Source organism: Pseudorasbora parva, chromosome 13, assembly GCF_024679245.1.
Source record: "Pseudorasbora parva isolate DD20220531a chromosome 13, ASM2467924v1, whole genome shotgun sequence".
In the NCBI taxonomy this organism is placed as follows: domain Eukaryota; kingdom Metazoa; phylum Chordata; class Actinopteri; order Cypriniformes; family Gobionidae; genus Pseudorasbora; species Pseudorasbora parva.
The window spans coordinates 41,618,031-41,644,009 of NC_090184.1; the positions used below are offsets into that span (position 1 = coordinate 41,618,031).

Below are 25,979 nucleotides of genomic sequence, written 5' to 3' on the forward strand. Positions count from 1 at the left end.
ATCATCCTCATCTATCCTAATCTATGGATCCTTATCTATCCTAGTCTCTCCATCATTGTATATCCACCTGTATATATCCATCCTCATCTATCCTAATCTATGGATCCTTATCTATCCTAGTCTCTCTATCATTATATAGCCACCTGTATCTATCCATCCTCATCAATCTGTCCTAATATATCCATAATGTTCTTTCCTAATCTATCCATTCTTATCTATCATTGTACCTGTCTATCTATTGATTGGTCAATCTAACTAAAGTCTCTCTATATGAATGTACTTTTTGATTATTTATGAATATTTATTTTTATTGTAATTAAAAATGTTTATCTTTGTAAGATCTGCAGATCTTTTAGCACTTTTTTCCTCTTTGAAATGCGTGAGCTGATTAGTCATGTACCTTAATATCATTGTGTATTGACAATAAAATAGGTCTGATATCATGTTGTCTTAAGCCCCCCCCCCCCCCCCTCAGAAAATCATCTCAGTCATTAATTAGTGAAAAACTGTTCAATTTTCACCTATTAAACATGTCTTATGTATTCATGCTACGTGCATTCATTTGCATTAATATTTCAACAGGCTTGATTTCAGGGCTCGGTGTAAGAAATGGCAATATTTCTTGGACATTAATTCAGCAATCCACAGTAATCATTAACTATATTCTCTCAGGGTGTTACATTTTGGTTATCTCAATTATCTATTCAATTATTGATAAGTTAAAGTGGTTCAGCTGCCAGAGGGAATTCAGGCTGGTCTTGATCAATAAGTAGGAACACACTGCCACCTGCCGACAGGATCTATGATGACATGTATCAGATCATTACAATTTTTCTCAGTCGCCTTGGTGCATTTCTCACATCACTATCTGCATTTGCACAACAGTTAATGCAGTTCTCAAAACAATAAGTACAAACTGCAAAACCTATTTGATAACCTGCAAAAGCGTGTCACTTTCTTAAAATGAATCGCTCATTCCTCAAAAGCAAGTATTCAAGTCAATGAACTCTTACGAAACAAAAATATATTGCAGTATATTGGAAAATATCATGTAATACATTAGGCAATGTATTCACATATATGGGATTTAATATTCTCCAAAATATTGCAATATATGAAAGCAGCAATCATTTGTATATTTTGCAATATATTACAGGAATATATAATATATTGTATAATACCATCAATATATTATTCCATGTATTTACAATATATTATAATATATTTCAAGTAATATATTGGTAAATATATTTTCCTATGGGAAAGTGTCAGTGTCATCAAGATGAAAAGTCCTGACACCATTATTTATGAACAAGAAATGGCTGTCATGTTTTCATTATGACAGTTTACCAATGCAAAAAAGTCAGATCTTGGTGACACTACCTGAAAATGCTCAAGACAGCACTAAATACTATTTGCACAGCCATTTGAAAAATACAGTAAAGTTACACATAACTGTATTCAGTGAGGTAACTACAAGACACTGAATATATGTGTTTCACATTTTTACTACATATGCTCTTTGCAATTCTAATTTGTTTACAGCATTGTGCAAAAGAAAAGAGAAGAGAGTTGTATGAAAGCAGTTGATGCATGTCCAAAAGCATTTGCAATTTGTTGGAAGGAATGAGAAACTGCTACTATGATGTGCATAAATGACTAAATGTTGTGGAGGTTGGACTAACTATTGTGCAAATGTAAATATGATGTGAGAAATACACCAAAGCGACTGAGAAAAAAACTGTAAATGTCGTTAAATTTCAAGATTTCAAGGAGAAGCTATACCGGTAGCTATTTTACTATTATAATTATAGAGATAATTGGACAAAGCAATACATCTTGTTGCATTTTTAGCCCTAAAAGCTAAACATTTTTGCTTCTTTAGCTGGAATCTTATGTTTAGAAGGACTTTTTGAGAATAGTGTATTTCCCACATTTTCTGCATGAAATACACAGATGAGATGACCTGCTGCATTTGTTACATTTATATAGCGCTTTTCTAGGCACTCAAAGCGCTTTACATAGAAGGAGGAATCTCCTCAATCACCACCAATGTGCAGCATCACCTGGATGATGCGACGGCAGCCATATTGCACCAGAACGCTCACCACACACCGGCTTATGGTGGAGAGGAGACAGAGTGATTAAGCCAATCAGGATAGGGGGATTATTAGGAGGCCATGATGGACAGGGGCCAATGGGCAAATTTGGCCAGGATGCCGGGGTTACGCCCCAACTCTTTATCGAAGGACATCCTGGGATTTTTAACGACCACAGAGAGTCAGGACCTCGGTTTAACATCTCATCCGAGGGATGAGCATTTGCCAAAAAGTTCAGTATACAACTCAAAGACATCATGACTGCATTCGCAACCTGCTAAATGCCATTCACAGTCCATTTAAACCTATTCAAATTCACTGAATTAAATAACATAATAAGGTCATGTGATGTGACCACAATGTAGCCATATGAAATGAATGCTTAGATTTCAGACATTTCTAAAAAGTAGTCACAAAGTATTACCATGAAGTATGTACACATACTTACACAGTGAAAGTGGCCATTGTTTAAAATCGTTTAACTTGCATAGTTGTGCTAATTAGGATCAAGGGAATTGCAATGCAAATCAAAAGGCTCATAAAGCTTTTGTTTTGCTCTGAATAAATGTACTCGCTAAAAAGACCTGGGGATCCAGATCCAAGACTAGACAACACGACTGTTCTGTTTAATAGGAGAAATGAATCTTCATGGACCATGTCATGCAAATAATGCCTCTGGGCTGCTCTATCTAACACACATTAAATTATATTTATTCTGCTTTTACAGCGTGATACTAATTTGTTTTAGAGCTACAATTTCAGTTAATGCAAAAAATAATGCATTATTGGTAAATCGATAACCAGACTGTGATTACGCATGTCTTTCTCACTGGTCTAAAAACTGTTTGACTGGGTATGGAAGAACACTATAATCTGACATATTGGCTAATTAAATTGTATATATATTAATAATAAGTTTATAGGGTCAGTAAAATTAAAAGAAGTCTCTTCTATTCTGGATGTTAAGGCTGCATATATTTGATCAGAAATACAATAAAAAACTAATATTGTGAAACAGCATTACAATTTAAAATACCTGTTTTCTATGTGAATGTATTGTAATCATTTATATCTGTAATCAAAGTTGAATTTTCAGCATCATTACACTGGTCTTTAGTGACACGCGAGCTTTCAGAAATCATTCTAATATAACATTTCTGATCAGTGTTAATATTAATATTTTAGTGAATTTTTGATCCAATTAATGCAGCTGTGGTCAAAATAAACTTAAATTTTTATTAATTATAGCTTAATTATATACACAACAGCAAGAAAATAAAGAGGATGTAAATACAGATCAAATAAGGAGTTAAAAGTTTAGGCTCATGTGGACATCAAGATTCAAGTTTTGTTTTTGTTTTGTTTTTTCTAATGTGAAAATGTTGATATCAAATCAATGTGTGCGATTTTACAAAACAGGATTGGGTGTTTGGGAGTGACATAAACCAACTAATGGCACAAAACAACAAAGAAATCTAATTTAATCCATTGCTAATACTTAATAAATCGGTGCTGTTGATTTCCCACCTAAATTATGTCACTTCCTGGAACATGGTTTCATAAAGTAACTGGGTTTTAAAAAAAAGTAATTGGATTTTTGTTTAAAAAGATTTAACAAAAGACACGAGTAAATATTCCCAATAGCCTACATGTAATTGGAGAAAACATTCATTGGAGAATGGGTTAAGAAACAGCTGGAATATTTCTTAATAAATTGCCAATGTTTCCTCTCAGAAATACAGCGCCTCAGCTCAAACAGTTTAAAATCGATTCAGATTCATAAAATCTGGGTCTTCATCACACCACAGGAAGAGACTTTCGCGTTTTGTTCTAGCATAAATTACACGCATCAATACTAAATGAATATTAAATACATGAATACCCGAAGGAATGTGTTGTTGTTGTGTGTTGTTATCATAATTATAACATATATATTGATATAAAACTTCCGTTTTTGGCCTACAAATTCTTCTTCTTTTATTTTTCAAAGCGGTTGACAAACCAACTTCCGGTGCATTACCGCCACCAACTGGACTGGAGTGAGGGGCATTCGAAATATAAAAACGTCTCAAAATGTCTCCAGTCAAATCCTATTTGTTTACTATATTTTATAACAGCGCTATATATTCTTTCTACCTGATCCCAATAATTACATGACATGTTTAATGTTTTCCTAATTTAAACACCAAGTGATTTAATCTAGATAATTAGTATGTTCTTTCCTATTCCTAGAAACACGTCTTCCATTTTCCACTCTCTGTTGCATGGGGTGTAAAAATAATAATAATGATAATAAAAAATATAAAATAAATAAATAAATCAAAAAAGGCATTGGGGTTTGAATGGTGAGCGCGTGAGGTCGCTGTCGGGCGTATTGCGTGAGTCGTGACGTCACCGGATCACGCACATCCAGCGCGTGTGTGCGGAATGATAGAAGAGCTAAACACGCTTCTGTACGGAGGGAATTATGAAATCAAACAGTATTCCAGCACTGTGTTAAGAAAACAAACATTCTCGTGTCAAAATATCTGTATGAGGTAACCGAGTCAGAGGAAAAGACGCTTGAAATCAACATCGAAAAATAAACAGGCCCAGGACTGATTCAGATCCAGCCCAGCATGGACGGTATATATGCAACTTTAATTTCGCTACATTAAAATATGATTTATGCGGTCGCGTGATATTATGTGGTGTATTACGTTGGTTAGAAAGTGAAGCTGCCATTCTGACCGGTTTTGTGGTCCGCTATGTTTAAAGATTGTTGAATGTGTGTATGTTGAATATGCTCTGAATTGCAAATCACGTTGAGGCAGAACTAAGGTCCCACCTCTGTGTGTGATGTTTGATGCTGCTGTGGTCAGATGTTTGGCAAACAGTGCTGGACACAGTCCTGATCAGCAGCTCTTCCTCAAGTCCATGTAAACTCACGGTTTCATGAAGATTTGTAGGACAGAACTAGTTCTTCACATGACACATTTGTTGTAGTGGACACAGATCAGGGCGGTTTTAATGTGGTCTTCCTGCTGGACTTACAGTCTGAATTTGTCTTCGCTTCCAGGAGATGGAGACGGCCAGAGCCGCTGGTGTCTGTCCCAGGTCAAAGGAGCCGTAGATGATGATGTAGCTGAAGGTAAGACACATCCCTGCTTTACCACAGTAAATCCACAATCCCAAAATAACATAGGTACATAAAACCATAATAAATGATCAAAGGATCTTCTCTGTATCATGCTGGATTTTATCATCCAAGTATTCTAGTGAAGGTAACATTTTACAATGAGATTCATTAGTTAACTAACATGAACTGACGATACGTTTATTACTGGATTTATTAATATTTTTTTAATGTTGGCTTGTAAAATTCCAGCTGACCATGTTAGTTCACAGTTCATCAACTAACGTTATCAAATACAACATTTGTATTAGTAAATGTTTAAATATTAACTACGATTAATAAATGCTATAGAAGTGCAGTTCATTCTTAGTTTGTGTGAACTAATGCACCTTATTGTAAAGTGTTAGCATAATAAAGTTATTATTTATTTATTTATTTATTTTTAAGTGTCTTAGGTCTTGAAGTTTAAGAATTTATACATTATGCAAGCATTCTTATGGTCATGAAAACACATGAATGGATGTGTGTGTGTATATATATATATATATATATATATATATATATACATACATAATTGTATTTATGTTTTTAGAGAGAGAGAGAGAGCTTTGTATATCATTTTTCATTTATTACAAAATATTATTATCAGCTACTAAGTGCCCTTTTGAGTGTGATATATATCAAATAATTTTTGAATGTAATATAAATGTCATATTAACCTTCACAATCTCAGAGAAAGATGTTCAAAATGTATAAATTTATATATATGAGAGAGAGATTTGTATATCATTTTATATGTATAACAAAATATTCTATCAGCTAAAAAGTGTGTGATATTTATCACAAATGTCATTATATAAATTGCATATAAAACTTTAAAAGCTCTTTTAGAAAGGATTTAGTGGTGTTTCAGTTCTGACTCCAGACTGTTCATGTCGAAATATGTTTTTTTATGTTTACATATATTTGTATATGAGGTTAAATTGTGTTTGTGTTGTAAACATAAAGGATTTGTTCTCTGGGTTGAGTCAGAACATGGCACAGCCCAGCACCACACTGTTGCCCGTCACAATAATATGAGAGAGAGAGGGGGAGAGAGAGAGAGAGGGAGAGAGAGAGAGTTATTCATAGGGAACGCAGGGATATGGGGGGTCGCTGGATGGCACTGCGTGTGCAGATGCCCGAGATGCTTTTAATGCCAGGCTCCGAATGTGCCCGCCCACACACACACACAAATACAACAGTCACTTATATTCTCAGAAACATTCAGCAAAACAATATGGTCTCATAGTTGTTCTCTTCAATTATTCATTATTGTGTGTGTTTGTATGTGTGTGTATTGCAGCTGACATCATCTCTGCGGTGGAGTTCAATCATTCTGGGGAGCTTTTGGCCACAGGAGACCGGGGTGGGAGAATAGTGATCTTCCAGCAAGAGCAAGAGGTGAGATGGATTACTGGTCATTACGCGGAACAATTAAAGGGTGGAGCATAAATGGGCTGTTCATGCTTGTTGAAATTGTTATTCAAAGTGCCAAAGTAGGCCATAGTCAGACTGGGCACCTCAAGTCACAACACGCAGAACGTTACTGGTTCTCACATGCCAACATGCGGGTTTACATATGCAATGTTGAAAGCAACCCTCAATGGATACCTTGGCAATAGAATCACCATTGGCTAGTAAATTGTGTAGTTTACTTGCTAGTAGGGATGCCACAAGTACCGGTACTTCGGTACAGAAATGTAAAAAATGTGACGATACCAGCATTTCTGTAGTACCCACTCCCGAGTAGATCCGGTACCCGCAGCTGCGTTCAGTCTCCTCTGTGTTTATCTAAGCACAGGGCTCCAGACTAGCCGAATATATATACTAGTGTCTATGAATATTAAATTGCTAAAGTACTATTTCAATATTACTCCTGCATGTTCTGCGTCTCTGTGTGAATGAAGCGCAGATTCGTGGTTTTGTTGGCAGCTCACGCGTGCATACACACACACACGCGCAGGTAGATATATGCCCACACGCGTAACACTCGCTGTCTTTTTAGCCTCTGCCATGTCACTTTATGATGAGGAGATGAAAGTATAAACCGTCGGTTCATGAGAATTGACTTTTTCATTTGAGAAGTGTTAATTAAATTACTGTCTATAGAGGGGTCAGAGAGGTCTCAGATTTCATCCAAAATATCTTCATTTGTGTTCTGAAGATGAACGAAGGTCTTAATGGTTTGGAACGACATGAGGATGAGGAATTAATGACAGAATTTTCGCTTTTGGATGAACTAACCCTTTAAGATGTTGTTGTTTATTCAGTGTTTCTTTAAAAAACATATATATAATAGTAATAGATAATAGTACTTATTATTAAAAAATAATAATAATACAAATTTTACTCACAGTAACAATATATAATGCACTAAGGATTGATGAGCTGCTAGGTTCATGATTATTAATGAAGTTGTCATTGTTTGCTTGAACTGATCAAATCAAAACAGCCGTTTGCGCATTAGTTCCGCCCACTACCGCAGAAAGCAGCATATCTTCAGCTTGTTCTTAAAAGCTGATTATTTTCCAAATGATTATCGTTTTACATGCAGCACATAGATTCTGCATGGTATGTTACACTTATTGTGCGTGTGTGTGAGAAACATGATGGCGAGCTGTGCCTTCACATTAGAGTTTACAGTACGTCAAATAAAGGTACGCCACACATCCATTGAGCTGAATTGAAATTGTACAGATCGTTTGATGAAGAGAAAAATTCTCAAACACTCAATGTTCAGCGATTGAAAATAAATCTATGCTAATCTTATACTTAGTGTCTGACTGTACACACAGACTGGCATGTAAAATCTAATCATTTATTAGCCAATGGCTAATGAAAGTCATTATTTAGTCACCCAGAGTGACTTTAGTCACACATGCAAGTGATTTAGGTTGCAGTGGATTATACCTTAAATAATACGCAATGTAGTGATATTTTAACATCACATGTATACCATTATTGCACAGCTCTGTCGAATACTTGATTCTGATTGGTCAATCGAGTCATCCAACGGTATGTAATCACCTGATAACCAGAGGGGGCTAGAGTATCCAAAAACTGTACTCAAGTAAAAGTACAAGTACTTACAGAAATATTTACCCAAAGTACTAATCTGAATAGTTACTTGAGTAAAAAAGTATCCAATTAAAAAACTACTCAAGTAGCCAGTTATTTATCATAGCCTTTTTAACAACAGTACAATGAGATGTTAATATTTAAGTAGAAATTATCATCATAACTAGATATCTTTGCAATAAACACTACAGTTCCCTTCACATGCCATTTTAGAGTGGTCAAATAGTGCTTATTCCTGAGTTTACATATAACTTGTATGTAAACTCAGGAATAAGCACTATTTGACCACTCTAAAATGTAAATGACTAAAAATGTATTACCTGAATGAATTGACATCGAAGGTAGCTCATTCACAAACAGCATATGCAGATGTTCAACCCATAAAGTGTCCCAAAATTCAACCCATTTGTTGACCCAAAAATCAACAAATGCTCTGACTCTCGCAAACTCTTTAAAACATTCTCCTCTCTCCTTTGTCCTCCTCCTCCCCCTCCTTCATCAACTCTTACAGCTGATGACTTTGCATCATTTTTTACAAACAAAACATCCCTCATCAGCAAACAGTTCTCCTCATCACAAACTGACAAGCACATCTCAACAACTAACACGAACACGCTTCCATCCTTCTCTCCGCTCTCCGAGGCAGATATTTCTAAACTCATCCTTTCCAATCACCCTACTACCTGTCCACTTGATCCTATACCCACTCACCTCCTTCAGGCCATTTCTTCTTCAATCACTCCTGCACTCACTCACATTGTCAACACTTCTCTTCATACGGGAACCTTTCCCACAGCATTTAAGCAGGCTCGGGTAACCCCACTGCTTAAGAAACCCTCTCTGAATCCAGCACTTTTAGAAAACTACCGACCGGTATCCCTTCTGCCTTTCATTGCAAAGACCCTTGAGCGAGTTGTGTTCAATCAACTCTCTAAGTTTCTTGAACGGGACAACCTCCTAGACAACAACCAATCCGGCTTCAAAAGCGGCCATTCGACTGAGACTGCCTTGCTCTCGGTAACTGAGGCACTGAGACTGGCAAAAGCAGCTTCCAAATCCTCAGTGCTCATTCTGCTGGATCTGTCTGCTGCTTTTGACACAGTTAACCACCAGATCCTCCTGTCAACACTTAAGACGATGGGTATCTCAGGAACTGCCCTCCAGTGGTTCAGGTCTTACCTCTCTGGTAGGTCCTACAGGGTGTCATGGAGAGGTGTAGTGTCTAAGTCACATCATCTAGCTACTGGGGTTCCCCAGGGCTCAGTCCTTGGACCACTTCTCTTCTCCATCTACATGTCATCATTAGGTTCCGTCATTCAGAAACACGGCTTCTCCTATCACTGCTATGCTGATGACACTCAACTCTACTTCTCATTTCAACCAGATGATCCTACAGTCAGTGTTCGTATCGCTGCCTGTCTGACAGACATTTCTGACTGGATGAAAGAGCATCATCTTAAACTCAATCTTGCAAAGACAGAATTACTTGTTTTCTCAACCAACCCAGCACTTCATCAAAATTTCTCCATTCAGCTTGGTTCATCGACCATAACTCCATCAAGGACAGCAAGAAACCTTGGAGTTGTGATTGATGACCAGTTAAACTTCACTGACCACATTACTGCAACAGCCCGGTCCTGCAGATTTGCTTTATACAACATTAGAAAGATTAGACCCTTCCTATCAGAACAGGCTGCACAACTCCTGGTTCAAGCTCTTGTTCTCTCCAGACTGGATTATTGTAATGCTCTTCTGGCTGGGCTTCCAGCATGCACTATCAAACCCTTGCAGCTGATCCAGAATGCAGCGGCGAGAGTGGTCTTTAATGAGCCGAAGAGAACGCATGTTACGCCTCTCTTCATCAAACTGCACTGGTTGCCAATGGCTGCTCGCATCAAATTCAAGGCTCTAGTTCTCGCCTACAAAACAACCACTGGTTCTGCACCATTATACCTAAACTCAATTGTTCAGACTTACACACCCTCCAGAAGCTTGCGTTCTGCGAATGAGCGGCGCCTCGTGGTTCCTTCCCAAAGAGGCATGAAATCGCTCTCACGGACATTTTCCTGGACCGTTCCCACCTGGTGGAATGACCTGCCGATCTCAATTCGTGCTGCCGAGTCTGTAGCCATTTTTAAAAAACATCTTAAGACACATCTTTTCCATTTGCACTTTTCCTATTGCACTTGACCAATACAGAATAGCACTTACTGATCATATCTACGTCACTCATCCGGATTTGTGCCTTCAGGCGGGTATGTTACATAGTTATCATAGCTACCAAAACCCAGTGTTCTGTATTTTGCGTACGTGAGTTTTTGCTGTCGATGGCTATTGCTGCGCGTTTAGCTAGAATGCCATACAAAACCAACCCATTGGGCCACTGAATCCGCATTAACGACAACAGTTGGGGCATCAGCCTTAGTCCTAATGGGTTGTTATCTTAGCTATCCAAATCCAGTGTTCTGTATTTTCCGTACGTGAGTATTTGTTGTAGCTGGCTATAAAAAAAAAAAAAAAAATTGTGTACTCTGCTAATTAATTGAGATTTCTTACAGCTCTTACAGGTTGTTGGCTTTGTTTGTTTCGTTGCTTCTATTGCTCTACCCTTTTTTTGTAAGTCGCTTTGGATAAAAGCGTCTGCTAAATGATTAAATGTAAATGTAAATGTAAAGATGGCAAACGAGGAGGCATTTGGAGATGTGCTTTCAATGGACTGTAACATCCAATGCTCCAAGGCTCTGTGGAGTACTTGATTCTGATTGGTCAATCGCGCCATCCAGCAGTATGTGACGTTGCTTTCACGCCATGTTGTAATTACCATAGTTTTGAGATTCTAAGCTGTTTATGTCCACAAAATGAGAATTTTGTTTCTATGACAACACTGTCAACAGGAATCCACATCAGCCAGGTCAGCGGTAGTAGGGGTGTCCAAATGAATCCTTTATTGGATGCCTCGTGATACAGGCGAGGACGATTTTACATCGGTTCAGTAATAGACCATAACTGGTTATAATGTTACTGACGTCATGTATAATGTTAATTGTCATTGCTTTTTTTCCGGTAGCATACAATGGCAGAGGGAGGCGAGTGAGAGTAATTAAAAATGCTCCACTTTAAAAGCCATCATCTGGACACATTTCGTCATCTGGGCATCACAAATCATAGCTTAAATCAAAACTATGATTTATCCAAACGATTTCATTTACACTTCATTTACACATTACAAACCGATATAAATCCGATCTTCAATTCCCACACTGTGTGCAGATTTAATGGAGTTCACGTCACCGAAATCATCAGATATGAGCTGCGTTTTATTAATAAACAGCTGATTTCACAATCAAAGACCGCGATAGGAGCGAGAGCAGACAGCACTGGTCCAGTCATTCACTTTCTTTACTTTTAATAAAGATGATTGTGTGTTGAGCACCTACAACTTTACTTTCGGTTTATTTTGCGGTAGTTTGTGTGTTGGCTTGATGAAGAGATAACTCTGTGGCGATGCGTCCTGCAGTAGAGCTGTCTTATCTGGCTATTACATGATGACACATGACCTATAACACCTATATTTTTTTTAGCATTGTTGGGATGAGTAACATTTTCCTATGTGGTTTCAACAACCAAATAGATTTAGACTTTAGTTTGACTGTAAAGAGACTGTATTTTGTGTATTTGTTCTAAATGCTCCTGTTGTCTTCTGTGCCCATACTTTTGTTTTTGATGTTTGATACAGTCAAGAAACATGTTTTCTTTGAGCAGGTAAAATTAAAGGTTCAGTTCATTTAACTGACTGACAACATTGTATACTTGAGGATGCAGTGAATCGTCAATGCATCGTGATACCAAATTGAACCGAATCGATGACATGATAATCGCAATCGAACCGAACCGTGAGACCAGTGTAGGTTCACACCCCTAACAATAGAAGCTCTCAGAAAATTCCCATCTTACAAGCTGTAATGCGAGCTCAATCAGGACGTGAATGCTTTTTACAAGTTGAAATCTTGTAATTACAACATGGCGTGAACGCAGCATTATCCCCCTATAACAACCGGTAAAAACTGATAACACAGGCTCATCTAGTTTACTGAAGTCAGCGCTTTATAGACTTACTTGGAAAAACTTTATTTTTTAAATCATTGTTTTGTCTAAAATTATTTAATTATGTCATCCGGTATTGCAGACTTGCTCTTTCTCGTTTCATGCAAATGCAGCTACTGCCATTTTGCGACAATTGTTTTGTACATTGTGATGGATTATAAGGTAACAAACAGGTAAAACCTGAAACCATGTCCCTTAAATGCCTATCTAGTTTGAACTTGCCACTTGCTCACAACTGATTTCTTTGCAGAAACTTTGTGTTTAAAGAGCTAATAAAATATTTTGATCCAAATATTGCGTCAGGTTCCTGATCACCCTGTCAGGGTTTATTCTGCCATAACTTGCTGGATGTACATCATGCCTTACGTATTTCCAGGTCACATTGGTTTATCTGGGAACAAGAAAGCAGAGGAGAGGAGGCTCTCTCAACTTGTATATTTTATGTGTCAGATTCCACCTTCTGATCTCAGACCAGTAATAAACGCTTGTATTTATAACATGAGACAGATGGAATGTGATGAATACTTTGGAAATAATTTCAGGTCTAGGTATGACTAGAGTTGTTTCTCACTAGATGCTGTTTAGTTCATGCAAGACTTACACATGGATAATCATTAAAAGCTGAAGAACCACCATGCCCTCCTCACTCATGACTTCCTTGTCAAACTACATATTTTAAAGGGGGGGTGAAATGCTGTTTCATGCATACTGATCTTTTTACACTGTTAAAGACTTGGAATCCCATACTAAACATAGACAAAGTTTCAAAAGTTAAGGTGGACGTTTGATGGGAGTATTTCTTTGTCAAAAATACTACTTCCGGTTAGTCATAAGTTTCGGCAAGTTTTTTGAGATCATGCGTTCCCATTGACGTTAATGGGGGCGGAATTTCCTTGTATGGGCCTTACGGACAATTCTACCGGAAGCGCGTGAGAGAGAGCGAGGGAGAGAGCGAAAGCAACAGGCTACGCCCATCAAAGCGCTGGCTTGTAGGATGCTAAACAGGTGATATAACCAGTAGCTACTGACTTACCCACTGATAGGCCGGCGGTCGATCTGTATTAGCACTTTCCTCACGCGACGGGCGAATCACTTTCCTCACAGAGCGACTCACTTTCCTCACGCGGCAGGCGAATCACTTTCCTCACTGAGCGAATCACTTTCCTCACCGAGCGACTCACTTTCCTCACGCGGCGGGCGAATCACTTTCCTCACTGAGCGAATCACTTTCCTCACAGAGCGAATCACTTTCCTCACTGAGCGAATCACTTTCCTCACAGAGCGACTCACTTTCCTCACTGCAGCGCGCTGCTGCACACGTCATTATTTAGCTCCACTCACACGACACGCCCCCACCCGCTCGGCTTTTTTCGGAAAGACTCGGAACAGCGCATCTTTCTTATATAATTATTAAAAAAATAAAGACTTTTCGGAGATATGAAGGATGCAATGCTACTCTATAGGTACTCAAGATTGACATGACACTGACTGAAACTGAGTGTTTCACCCCCCCTTTAATTGACTGCATTGTTTTTAATGTAAATAAGCAACGGTTTTATTCAAAGATGTGTTAAACTGATGATTTTTTTAGAAGTGTCACCTTAATTTCTGTCTAGATTTAAAGGGTTTGTTCACCCCAAAATTAAAATTTCTTCCATTAATTATTCACCCTTATTTCCATCCAAACCCGTAAGACTTTCTTTCATCTTCTGAACACAAATGAGAATTTTTTTGATGTAATCTACCACTTTGACGCTTCAAAGAGTTCATAAAGAAATCATACATCATAAATTGAAGCTCAACTAAACCTCCTTGACACACAATAATAAACCTCATTGGTTCTCGCTGAAGCTCAAACAGGCTGTGTAATACAAGAATGAACCTTATTAGTTTTCGCTGAAGCTTTATCTTGCTGTGTAACATGAGAATGAACCTTATTTTGGGCCTTAACCATTACATTTCTCTGTCCTGTCAGAGTAAGAACCTGCCACAGTGCAATGCGGAATATAACGTCTACAGCACATTCCAGAGTCACGAGCCGGAGTTCGACTATCTGAAGAGTCTGGAAATCGAGGAAAAGATCAACAAGATCCGCTGGCTTCCTCAGAAAAATGCTGCACACTTCCTGTTGTCGACAAACGGTGAGCTGACAACTGAAATGAAGTGATCAGTGTTATTTTAGTATTACTTAGATTGTTTGTTTTAAGTTAATTTCCCAAAATAAAATGTATCATTTTCATTTGTTTTTCATCTAATATTTCTATTTAATTTTATTTCAGCTTAAGTTCAATTACTGAACATTTTTTTTGTGTAATTGCTGGATCAATCAGTGTTTTTTGAATGATTTAATGACAAATCATTTTTTGAAGTCACTTTTCGCCTTCTGGTGGCGTAACAATGTAATCAATATTTATTATTTGAAGCATCATGTTACTTTCTGAAGGTTATTTATGCCCCTTACACACAGAGACGTGTTTAGCTGTATACGTAAAAGTTTTGCGTGGTATCGGCATTTCGTCCAGACCGATCCAGCTTTTTGGGAGACTGAAATCGATAGATTTTTTTTTTACCGGGTCCTAGAGTGGATTAATACGATACACTTTTATTTTCGTGTACAGCCAATCCATGTATTTTGTGAAATTGTCATCACTCCACGTCTGGACTCTAGTCAGACACTGCATGTGCATGCTCGAATGCTGCGTTCCAGTTCGTTTTTATTATGCCCTTTGCTTGCTAACTTCCCTTCCTTTGGTGTACAGCCAATCCATATATTTTGTGAAATGATGGCATCAATCCACATCTCGACCCTAGTCAGACACCTCATGCCTTCATAGTGTATCTCTGTAGCAGAATTACAGAAACACATACTTGTCTGGCATGTACACTACATCGCTTTGAGTCGGTTTCAGTGGTTTCGTGTGTGCGCAGATATTTCTTGAGATTGGATAGAGAGAGCTTTAGCTTCGTGTGGATGTGGCCTTGCTCTATTTGTATTACTTTTATAGACATCCAGCACATACATATACTACAAACAATTATCCCATTACTTCTAATTTGGTATGAATATTTTTATGTCAGAACTAATAATACTGTGTGGTTGAAATAAAACTGATACATACATGACAACTGCTCTCTCTGGCCTAAAACGCAGATTTAAATGTTCCTCTAAATTTTATCAGAGGTTTAATAGACACCGGAGAATCATGGTCATTTAAGAATGAGATCACGTGGCTGTTTGAAAAGAGATTGCGATCTCTTAAAGATTAATCCAATGCTCCGTTGTTTTATTGCATGCAGATAAAACCATCAAGCTGTGGAAAATCAGTGAACGAGACAAGAGACCAGAGGGGTATAACCTCAAAGAAGAGGACGGCCGCTACAGGCATCCGTCATCGCTCACAACACTACGGGTGTGTACAGACTCACACGCTCTCTCAGGATTATGTTAGTGCTTTGACAACTCCATTTGAATAACATGCTTTACTCCACACAGGTTCCAGTGTTCCAGCCGATGGATCTGATGGTGGAGGCGAGCCCGCGGCGGGTGTACGCCAACGCTCACACCTACCACATCAACTCCATCTCAGTCAACAGCGACAACGAGACTTATCTGTCTGCCGATGACCTCCGGGTCAACCTATGGCACCTGGACTTCACCGACCGAAGCTTCAGTATCCTCATTATGCAGTTTTTTTGTTTTTGTAAACTAGGGCTGTGCGATATGCAATATCTTGTTAAATAATGCGATATGCGATATGATATTGGTGTTAGTGTGTAAAATCTATTTAAATTATATTTTAAACAAATATTTAAACTGAGAATGAAACCATTTGTGTTTCATATTTTCTCTGGGAAGAGAAAGCGTCGCTACAACTTCTAAAAGTGACCAGCAGTGTTTTAGCTAACATTTATGTCACAAATCGCTCAAGTGTGTCTGTGTCTGTCTGTGTGTGTCAGACAGCGTGAGACTGCAAGTTTTGCAAATTATTGCGTTTAATAACTCATGTTTTGTTTTTTTTCATCAAGCAAGTCCCATAAGTAACAGTCATGTGCCCAGTCTATTCTCTGCTCTATGCATCGACCTCAAACGTACACTTTTCACTATGTTGAAGCAGCCTATTAAATTCACATTTATACATGAACATTTGCAATATTTCGATAATTTCGATATATATTGCACAGCCCTATTGTAAAGAAGTCTTTAATGAAAAATACAGTAATATTGTGGAATATCATTACAATTTAAAACAGCAGTTTTTCTATTTTAATATACACTATATTGGCAAAAGTTTTGGGTTTTGTTTTGTTTGGAGATGTGAAGGAGGATGTTTCAGCCGGGACTTTTTACTGCGCCGAGTCGAAGTACTCTCAGAAGTGCTATTCCGCCACACATTACAGTGTTCCATTTTAACCCGCTAAGAAAAGAACCACGTTTTATTTTGTGTCACCATACTAGGTCGCTCAAATATTACTGTAACTGTATTCAAATAGGTAAAACGTGGAGGTGTTTGGTCGTTTCTAACTTGATCTCTGTTTGGTACCATAGTGAATAAACTGGGCTTAGTGGGCTAAGCTAAATGCTATCAGATCGTCACCCCGCGTCAGAGAGATTAAGTGCACGCACTCAGACGAGAGAGGTATATATCAACTTGTCTTAGCTAAGGGAATAACAGTTTAATATGAAAAAGCGGTAAAGTAACCATTTAAGTGGTGGAAATAACGAATGATGGCCAGAGCACGGTAACAAAATGGACATTTACAGGTACACCCACCGCAAGTGTATGCAAACTCAAAACACCTAAGTAACACACATCAGTTTAAATAGATGTGTGTGTGGTTTGGGTTTCAGAGATGTTTAGATAATTATAAAAGTGTTCACATGTTCCCTTGAACATACTAAGCTATTAGATTTTTTTTGCATATTGAAGCATTTAAACTGATATAAATATCACTAAGTCATATCAAGTGTTAACTAAAATAGAAATGGCACATTAAAGTTAAAAGTTATAACTGCATGATGAAACCACTTTTTGTGTGTGTGTTTACACATGCTGTACAGGTCTGGTTTAGAATGTTTTTGCTCAGGTGACCAAAATGTCCACCCAGTAGAGAAAAGAAATTAGAGGCAATATTGTTTGCAGCTATAACAGGGAAGGCTTTCCACAAGGTTTAGGAGTGTGTTTATGGTGATTTTTGACCATTTTTCTAGAAGAGCATCTGTGAGGTCAGGCACTGATGTTGGACGAGAAGGCCTGTCTCGCAGTCTCCGCTCTAATTCATCCCAAAGTTATTTTATCGGGCTAAGGTCAGGACTCTGTGCAGGTCAATCAGGTTCCTCCACACCAAACTCGCTCATCCATGTCTTTATGGACATTGCTTTGTGCACTGGTGCACAGTCATGTTGGAACAGGAAGGGGCCATCCCCAAACTGTTCTCACAAAGTTGGGAGCATGGAATTGTCCGAAATGTCTGGGTATACTCAAGCATTAAGAGTTGCTTTCACTGGAACTAAGGGGCCAAGCCTAACTCCTGAAAAACCACCCCATACCATAATCCCCCTTCCACCAAACTTTACAGTGGCAAACTTGGCAGTGGCACAATGCAGTCAGGCAAGAACCATTCTCCTGGCAACCGCCAAACCCAGACTCATTCATCAGATTGCCAGACAGAGAAGCGTGATTGGTCACTCCAGAGAACATGTCTTCAATGCTCTAGAGTGCAGTGGCGGCGTGCTTTACACCACTGCATCCGACACTTTGGCTTGGTGATGTAAGGCTTGGATGAGCTGCTTGGCCATGGAAACCCATTCCTTGATGCTCTCTACACACTGTTCTTGAGGTAATCTGAAGGCCACATGAAGTGTGGAGGTCCCATTCTTTAACAAAAAAAATGTGCATGCCTAGTTGCTTGATCTCACAACCCTGTGGTTGGAACACCTGAATTCAGTGATTTGGTGGGGTGTCCCAAAACTTTTGGCAATATAGTGCATTTTATGAATGTAAAATGTATTTTATTCCTGTGATCAAAGCTACATTTTCAGCATCATTACACCAGTCTTCAGTGTCACATGATCCTTCAGAAATCATTCTATTGTATTTTCTGAAAAATAAGTTGCACCAGGTCAATATTGCGTCTTTGGGAGAAAAAAAGCAGTGTCTATTAGTCAAACTTTATTAGTAAATTCAAAAATCAAGGAAATCATCAAAATACTGGTATATAAAACAAAACAAGAACAAATGTCAATTCGTTTACCTTTGAATTTTTCTGCAGATATTTGTTCTTGTTTTAAGCTAAACAGTTTTTTCCTCATACACTGTTCTCCTGAAGTTTAGCCCTTGACCACTGACTCAGACATTGTTGATATCAAGCCGGCCAACATGGAGGAGCTGACGGAGGTGATCACAGCTTCAGAGTTTCACCCGCTCCAGTGCAACACGTTTGTGTACGGCAGCAGCAAGGGCTCAGTGCGCCTGTGTGACATGAGGGCATCCGCTCTGTGTGACCAACACTCAAAATGTTCGTTTCTGAAGTTTCTCTTGCTTTTCAATGATCGGGCAGTAAATCTTTCAGGTAACCCATTTATCGTGTGTTTCTGTGTAGTGTTTGAGGAACCTGAGGACCCCAGCACACGGTCCTTCTTCTCTGAAATCATCTCATCCATCTCAGACGTCAAGTTCAGTCACAGCGGCCGATACATGATGACCAGAGATTATCTGACCCTCAAGATCTGGGACCTGCACATGGAGAGTCGGCCGGTGGAAATTTACCAGGTAGGCCTGTAGCCATCAGGAATTTTGTGCTGACGATTAATTGACACAAAAATAATTGCAATTTAGTTATTTAACCCTTAAAAGGTTAGTTTACCCAAAAATGAAAATTAGCCCATGATTAACTCACCCTCAAGTCATCCTAGGTGTATCCGGCATTATTCTTTCAGACGAACACAGTTATATTAAAAATGTGCTGGCTCTTCCAAGCTTTATAATGGCAGTGACTGTTGGGTCATTTTTGAAGTCCATAAAAGTACATCTATCCATCATATAACTTTTGCATTTTGAAAGACAAATATCCATATTTAAAACTTTAAAGTAAATTATCTAGCTTTAATAAAAGTGGAGCACTTCTCGCAGCTTAAAATGCCTGTAAGTGGGGTGCAAAGGAGAAATGAAGAATTGTCCTGCTTTTATTCATGCAATTAATGTGGATTGAGGATTTCAAATTTAGAAAGTTTCTCATGGTAAAAATGGTGTGTGTGCTAAAAGTTTTTTGAAGTCATACCTTGTTTGAGTTATTAAATATTCCCTCATTATCTTGAGGTTGTGAACCAGTTGTTCTTTAAAATTGAATCTTTGTAAAAGATGAATTGGGTTGATCCAGTTTTCAAGACCTATTGTCTGAGTGATTCATTCTCAAATCGTGCCGATCCAAACTAACAGCAGTACGTGACTCCTGGGATTATTAATGAGTAGCAACTAGCAATTGAAAAAATACAATACAGCATATGAACTGCTTTTCTAATATGTTTGTATTTTTTTTTTTTACCTCAACTCTCCATTAATTGTAATTACATAGAAAAAATAACCACGTTCTTTAAAGTTTCACCTTTTCCATGAAAGAAAGAACGTTGAAAAGGTTTTTAACTAGTAAATTAATAATTTATTTTGGTGTGAATTACCCCTCTAAATAAAATACTGCTTTAGCAACGTTGACCACTAGGTGGCGGCATCAGGAATTTATTTATTGTCCAGTATTTATAATGTGGTGTTTTTCATTGCTGGAAAATATCATTTTTCCATTTAATGCAAGTTGAATATTCAGCAGTAAATAAAGGAGAATCCATCGGTATGTTATTGGATTATGAAATGGCTTATGGTGTATTACATTAATGATACATTTCAAGTGCTGTAATTATAAAGTCTGAGCTTTTGCACTTTGGATTGAGAAATAATTAGTCTGTATGTCAATTATCATTTTCCAGATTCCAAAATGAATGCATGATTTGTCTTTGGTTTATTTTTAAATTGATTTGGAAACCATCCTGTATTAAGACGTTGTAAATAGTGATAATGGGCAATATAAAACACTCATATATACAGCTAACTTTAACATAATTTATCACTTTAATTTAGATAAAATATTTGTGTTTTTTATAAAGAAATAACATTCTGTGAATAAATTCATAAAATGCGCAGTTGTAATTGTGTATGTTAGCAGCACAGAAGATATACGCAGTTTTTAATGTCACCATGAAATCAAAATTGGATATTTCTGTTTTTGTTTTTTATGGAATATTGCAGTATTTATTATTATTTTGAAATCCACAAATGCACAATTATTATTTTTTAATCCATGTTCCCTCATAATCTTTAAAGGGTACATAATGCACCCAGTTTCTGCAAGTCTCATAATAATCTATAGTTTCTAGAGTAGTATTGCATCCTTCATATCTCAAAAGAGTCTTTAGTTTTATCATATTCATACATTTATCATATCATATATTATAAAAGACAGATACGCTGTGCTGATTCTTTCCGAAAACAGCCAAACTCGTGGAGGCATGCAGTGGGCAGAGCTAAAGATTCATGAGCGTCTACACAACAAAAGCAGTGCAGTCACATGTGTTTTCCACTACCTCTGGAAGTGGCTAAAAAGTGGACGAGCTCAAAGCATTTTAGACCCTGATTACCCCTGTATTTAGAGTCAACCACTTGGGATCCAATTAACCAAAACGCATCTTGATACCAGGTGAAAACGGGGCCCAAGTTAAAAACAAGCTTTCCTTGCTGTGCTGTCCTTATATCAGGAGTATGCATGTGCCAAACAACACGTTTGACTTTAATATCTCTAATATCTCTCTCTCTCTCTCTCTCTCTCTCTCTCTCTCTCTCTCTCTCTCTCTCTCTCTCTCTCTCTCTCTCTCTCTCTCTCTCTCTCTCTCTCTCTCTCTCTCTCTCTCACTCACTCACTCATCAGGTTCATGGTTATCTCAGGAGTAAGCTGTGCTCTCTCTACGAGAACGACTGCATCTTTGATAAGTTTGAGTGCTGCTGGGGTGGCGACGACAGGTGAGATGCTCTGAGATGAGACGTGACTCATGTGCATCATCATTATGATGCTCCCACACATTCTTTTAATGACGAAAATATCAGATAATGATAAAAGCAAATAATAATAATAATAATAATAATACATTTTATTTATAATGCACTTTAAACACAATCTCAGTGCTACAGAATTAAAAAAACAATCAACAACAATAAATAAATAAAACTGAAAAATAAAATAAAATAAAATAAAGAAGTAGCAAGTCAATTAAAAGCTCTGCTAAAAAGGTGGGTTTTAAGACCACGCTTAAAAGTATCTATAGTGTGTGGAGTCCGCAGGTGGTCAGGGAGAGCATTCCACAGACTGGGGGCTGCAGAGCAGAAGGCCCGATCTCCCATAGTACGGAGATTGGCTGTGGGAGTTTTGAGGCGATACAGCGAAACAGAGCGGAGGTTACGAGTGGCTGTGTGGTGAGGAGTTCCTTAAGATAGGAGGGAGCATCACCATGGATGCACTGGTGGGTAAGGAGAGAAATCTTGTACTCGATCCTGAACGACACAGGAAGCCAGTGGATTGATTTTAGAATGGGGGTGATATGGTCGTATTTGCGCACCCTCATGAGGATCCTAGCAGCGCTGTTCTGAATACACTGCAGCCTCTGGAGATTTTTGCTAGGGATGCCAATAAGGAGCGCATTGCAGTAGTCCAGCCTGGAGGAGATAAAGGCATGGACAAGCTTCTCCGCATCAGCCAGTGATAGAATGGGACGAAGTTTGGCAATGTTTCTGAGGTGGAAGAAGGAGGTCTTACACAGGTGTTTGATGTGCGCTTCAAAAGTAAGCTGTGATTCCATTCTGACCCCCAGATTGGTGACTGAAGTGGATAGAGGAATGACCTGATCAGAGAAAGCAATGCTGGTGATAACGGACTTCTGGACCTGAAGTGAAATACAAAACAAACCTCAAATAGGCATGAGCTGTGTGTGCTCTCAGCCGTATCGCTGTGACCAGAAAGGGTTTATCAGATTCAAGCTTTTATCTTTGGCTAACAGAGCGCCCGCAAATACAGACACACAATACCGTTTCAGAAACTTCCTCATTTTGAGCTAAAGTACATGCAACTACACTTATATAGGATATATAGGTTACACTTTATTTCCATGTGTCCCTGTTACAGTGCAATTATACATTTAAGCACATACTTTAGGGTTAGGATTTGGTTGAGGGTTAGTTGCATATAATTATGCATAATTTATAGTTATTACTCTAGTAAATACATGTAACGTTTAACAAGGACATGTTAAAATAATGTTACCATAAATTTTGTTGCAGATATATATAGATTATAAACCTACAGTAATACTACCATTCAAAAGTTTGGGGTCAGCAAGATTTTTGTTGTTCACTTTATTCAGCAAGGATGCATTAAATTGATTCTTTTGAACTTTTTATTCAAGAATCTTTTGAAAAAAAATTATCACCAAAAAAATGTGAGCAGCGAATCATCATATGAGAATGATTTCTGAAGGATCATGTGACACTGAAGACTGGCGTAATGATGCTGAAAATTCAGATTTGATTACAGGAATAAATTACATTTTAACATATATTCACATAGAAAACCTTTTTTGTGTATTTTTGATCAAATAAATGCAACCTTGGCGAGCAGAAGAGACTACTTTTAAAAACATTAAAAACCTTACCAACCCAAACTTTTGAATGGTAGTGTAATATAATTCAATGGCAGTGCTGAAATGGAGTGAAAGAAATTAAAACCTTCAACCCACTCAATTCACTTTCATATTTTCACCTCTGCTTATTTGTCACTGTATTTTACTTTGCCACAATATCTTTGTGGCTGAAATAAAATAAAAAAGTCAAAGCAAATAAATAAATGAAAATGTATATCAGGGATGTACCAATACCACTTTTTCCAGAACAAGTCCGATGCGATACTTTAATTTTTAGTACTTACCGATACTGAGTACAGACTCCTGTATTTTCATTGCATTTTTAATTTTTAAAAATAGTGGGCAAAGCTACTGTTACTCGCTGCTCATAATATAATCATATTTTGTCTTTGCATAGCACAGTGAATATTTATTGTCAATGTTTCTTTGTCACTTTGTTTTTCTTTTCAGTGTTTCTTTGTCACAATTTTCTCCTTCTTTTTCATCCATTTTCAGTGAGGTCATGACGGGGTCCTATAACAACTTCTTCCGGATGTTCGATCGCGACGGCCAGCGCGACGCGACCCTCGAGGCCTCGTGGGAGAACGGCTCCCCCGGCTGCCCGCTCAAGACCTGGCGCGTGTGCGCGGGGAGCAGGCGCAAGAGAAACGAGATCGGCGTGGACTGCCTGGACTTCAGCAGAAAGATCCTCTACACCTCCTGGCATCCTCAGGATAACATTGTTGCCTTGGCGACGGTCAATAACCTTTACATATTCCAGGAGAAACTGAATAAGGAATTTCAAACTGCTTCGCCACCATTCCTAGGTCCAGGAGTTAGGCGGGATACATGCTAATCTAGTATCCATCCACGCACAACCTCTCTCCTGAAACTCATAGTCTTAATATTAACCACTGTAGTACACGAAAACCTTTGGATTATTCTATTACGTTAATTGATACACTGTAGGCCGGAGGAAGGGATTTTTAGTTCTATTACTGTATTTGTTTATTTTATTTTGCACATTTTCGATCTGTCCGTTTTAGCTTTAATCAGAAACCCCATGCACTGCTGGGTTATTTTTCCACGTCTCGAACACGCAACCAAACTGACCCTCAAGCGACCCACAGAATCCCGTTTAATAAGTTTGCATAGTCATGATTAACACTGAATGAGTTGTACAAAACCTCATGCTCAGATCGCTCCCTTCTGGCCTGGTCCAACAGGACGTTTCCTTCACCTAACGCTCGGTCTCTAATGCCTGACATTCATCCACAAGTGCAATTGACTTGAAGTTGCAGGGTTCCCAAATAGCTACATTATTTCCTACATTAAGTCCCTTATGGGTACAACTAATTGTGGCATTAATTTTATGCAATATATTAGTCTTTGTGGGAAGGGAGACTTTTTATCGGTCTCTTTTAATAGGGACAAAAATATTTTAAGTCTTTAGTAAATGTTTTGTGCAGATGTGCATGTTTTATAATGTCTTATGATTTTCGGCATCTTTGATGTGTGTGGTTTTATTTGCAGCTTTTTAATACAGAATGGTTCCTATAAGGTAAAGAATGCTCTAGATATTTTTATATAAATTTTCGAAAATTGAAATCATGTCCATGACAGTATTCAGTGTATTAATGCAGTCATGTGACTGTCTGAGCTGTTGATTGATTGGTGCAGAGTGATTCTGTATAATGGAGTGCGTTTACATGGAAATCAGGCCTGCTGTATATGAACAAACCCGGAAATGATGTTCCCTTTATCTTAATAGTTGTAAAACCCAAATGTAAAATAAAACTTAATTTTAAGACTGAAAACGAAACTTCTTGGGGTCGTTTTTCCATTTGGAGGTCAGCAAAGGGTAATCCATTAAACTGGCATTTTATTATAAAGCAGGTAAAGAAGATTATAGAGAGGAGAATCACTTTTCTTCAGACATCTGCCCCACATTTAGGTTAGCAGGAACAAATAGGACATCCAGAAATGAATCTGTGCATGAGCTATTTTAGGAGCTGGTGATCAGTGAACCGAAGTAACAGGTTTTTAGGTTGTCATTATAGCAGTACATGGACATTGTTTGCTATTTTTCAGTTTTAGCAGCAAGATCCATAATATGCCTGTAAAAATATATAGTCATTGAATATAGTTACTTTCAGGATTTCAGCATGTTTAACAGCATTGTACATCTGTCTGTATCTAAATCTCTGTCTGTCTGTGTTTGTCTAAATACACAGATCAAGCAGAACATAATGACAATATTTCTTTATATTGTATTGGTCCACTTTTACTGCCCAAACAGCTCTGACCCATTGAGGCATGGACTCCACTAGACCCCTGAAGGTATGCTATGGTATCTAGCACCAAGATGTTAGCAGCAGTTCCTTTAAGTCATGTAAGTTGCAAGGTGGGGCCTTCATGGATCGGACTTGTTTGTCCAGCACATCCCACAGATGCTCGATTGGATTGAGATCCGGGGGATTTGGCCAAGTCAACACCTCAAACTTGTGCTTCTCAAACCATTTCTGAACCATTTTTGCTTTGTAGCAGGAGCATTATCCTGCTGGCAGAGGACACGGCAACCAGGGAATACCGTTTATATGAAAAGGTGTACATGGTCTGCAACAGTGCTTAGGTTGGCGGTACGTGTCAAAGTAACATCCACATGGATGGCAGGACTCAAGGTTTCCCAGCAGAACATTGCCCAAAGCATCACATTGCCTCCTCTGGCTTGCTTTCTTCCCATAGTGCATCATGGTGCCATGTGTTCCCCAGGTAAGCGATGCACACACACCCGCCCATCCACGTGGTGTAAAAAAACATGATTCCT

At 38.2% G+C, this 25,979-nt stretch overlaps 1 protein-coding gene across 1 annotated transcript; it reads left to right on the forward strand.

Moving 5' to 3' along the window:
- Positions 1 to 4,460: 4,460 nt before the first annotated feature.
- Positions 4,461 to 24,974, forward strand: ppp2r2aa (protein phosphatase 2, regulatory subunit B, alpha a). The gene is made up of 10 exons (XM_067414435.1): positions 4,461 to 4,724; positions 5,158 to 5,229; positions 6,560 to 6,657; positions 14,414 to 14,579; positions 15,736 to 15,848; positions 15,932 to 16,109; positions 18,790 to 18,954; positions 19,039 to 19,208; positions 21,412 to 21,503; positions 23,669 to 24,974. The coding sequence occupies exons 1-10, from the start codon at positions 4,718 to 4,720 to the stop codon at positions 24,006 to 24,008; spliced, it is 1,401 nt and encodes a 466-aa protein (XP_067270536.1). The 5' UTR covers positions 4,461 to 4,717; the 3' UTR covers positions 24,009 to 24,974.
- Positions 24,975 to 25,979: the final 1,005 nt, after the last annotated feature.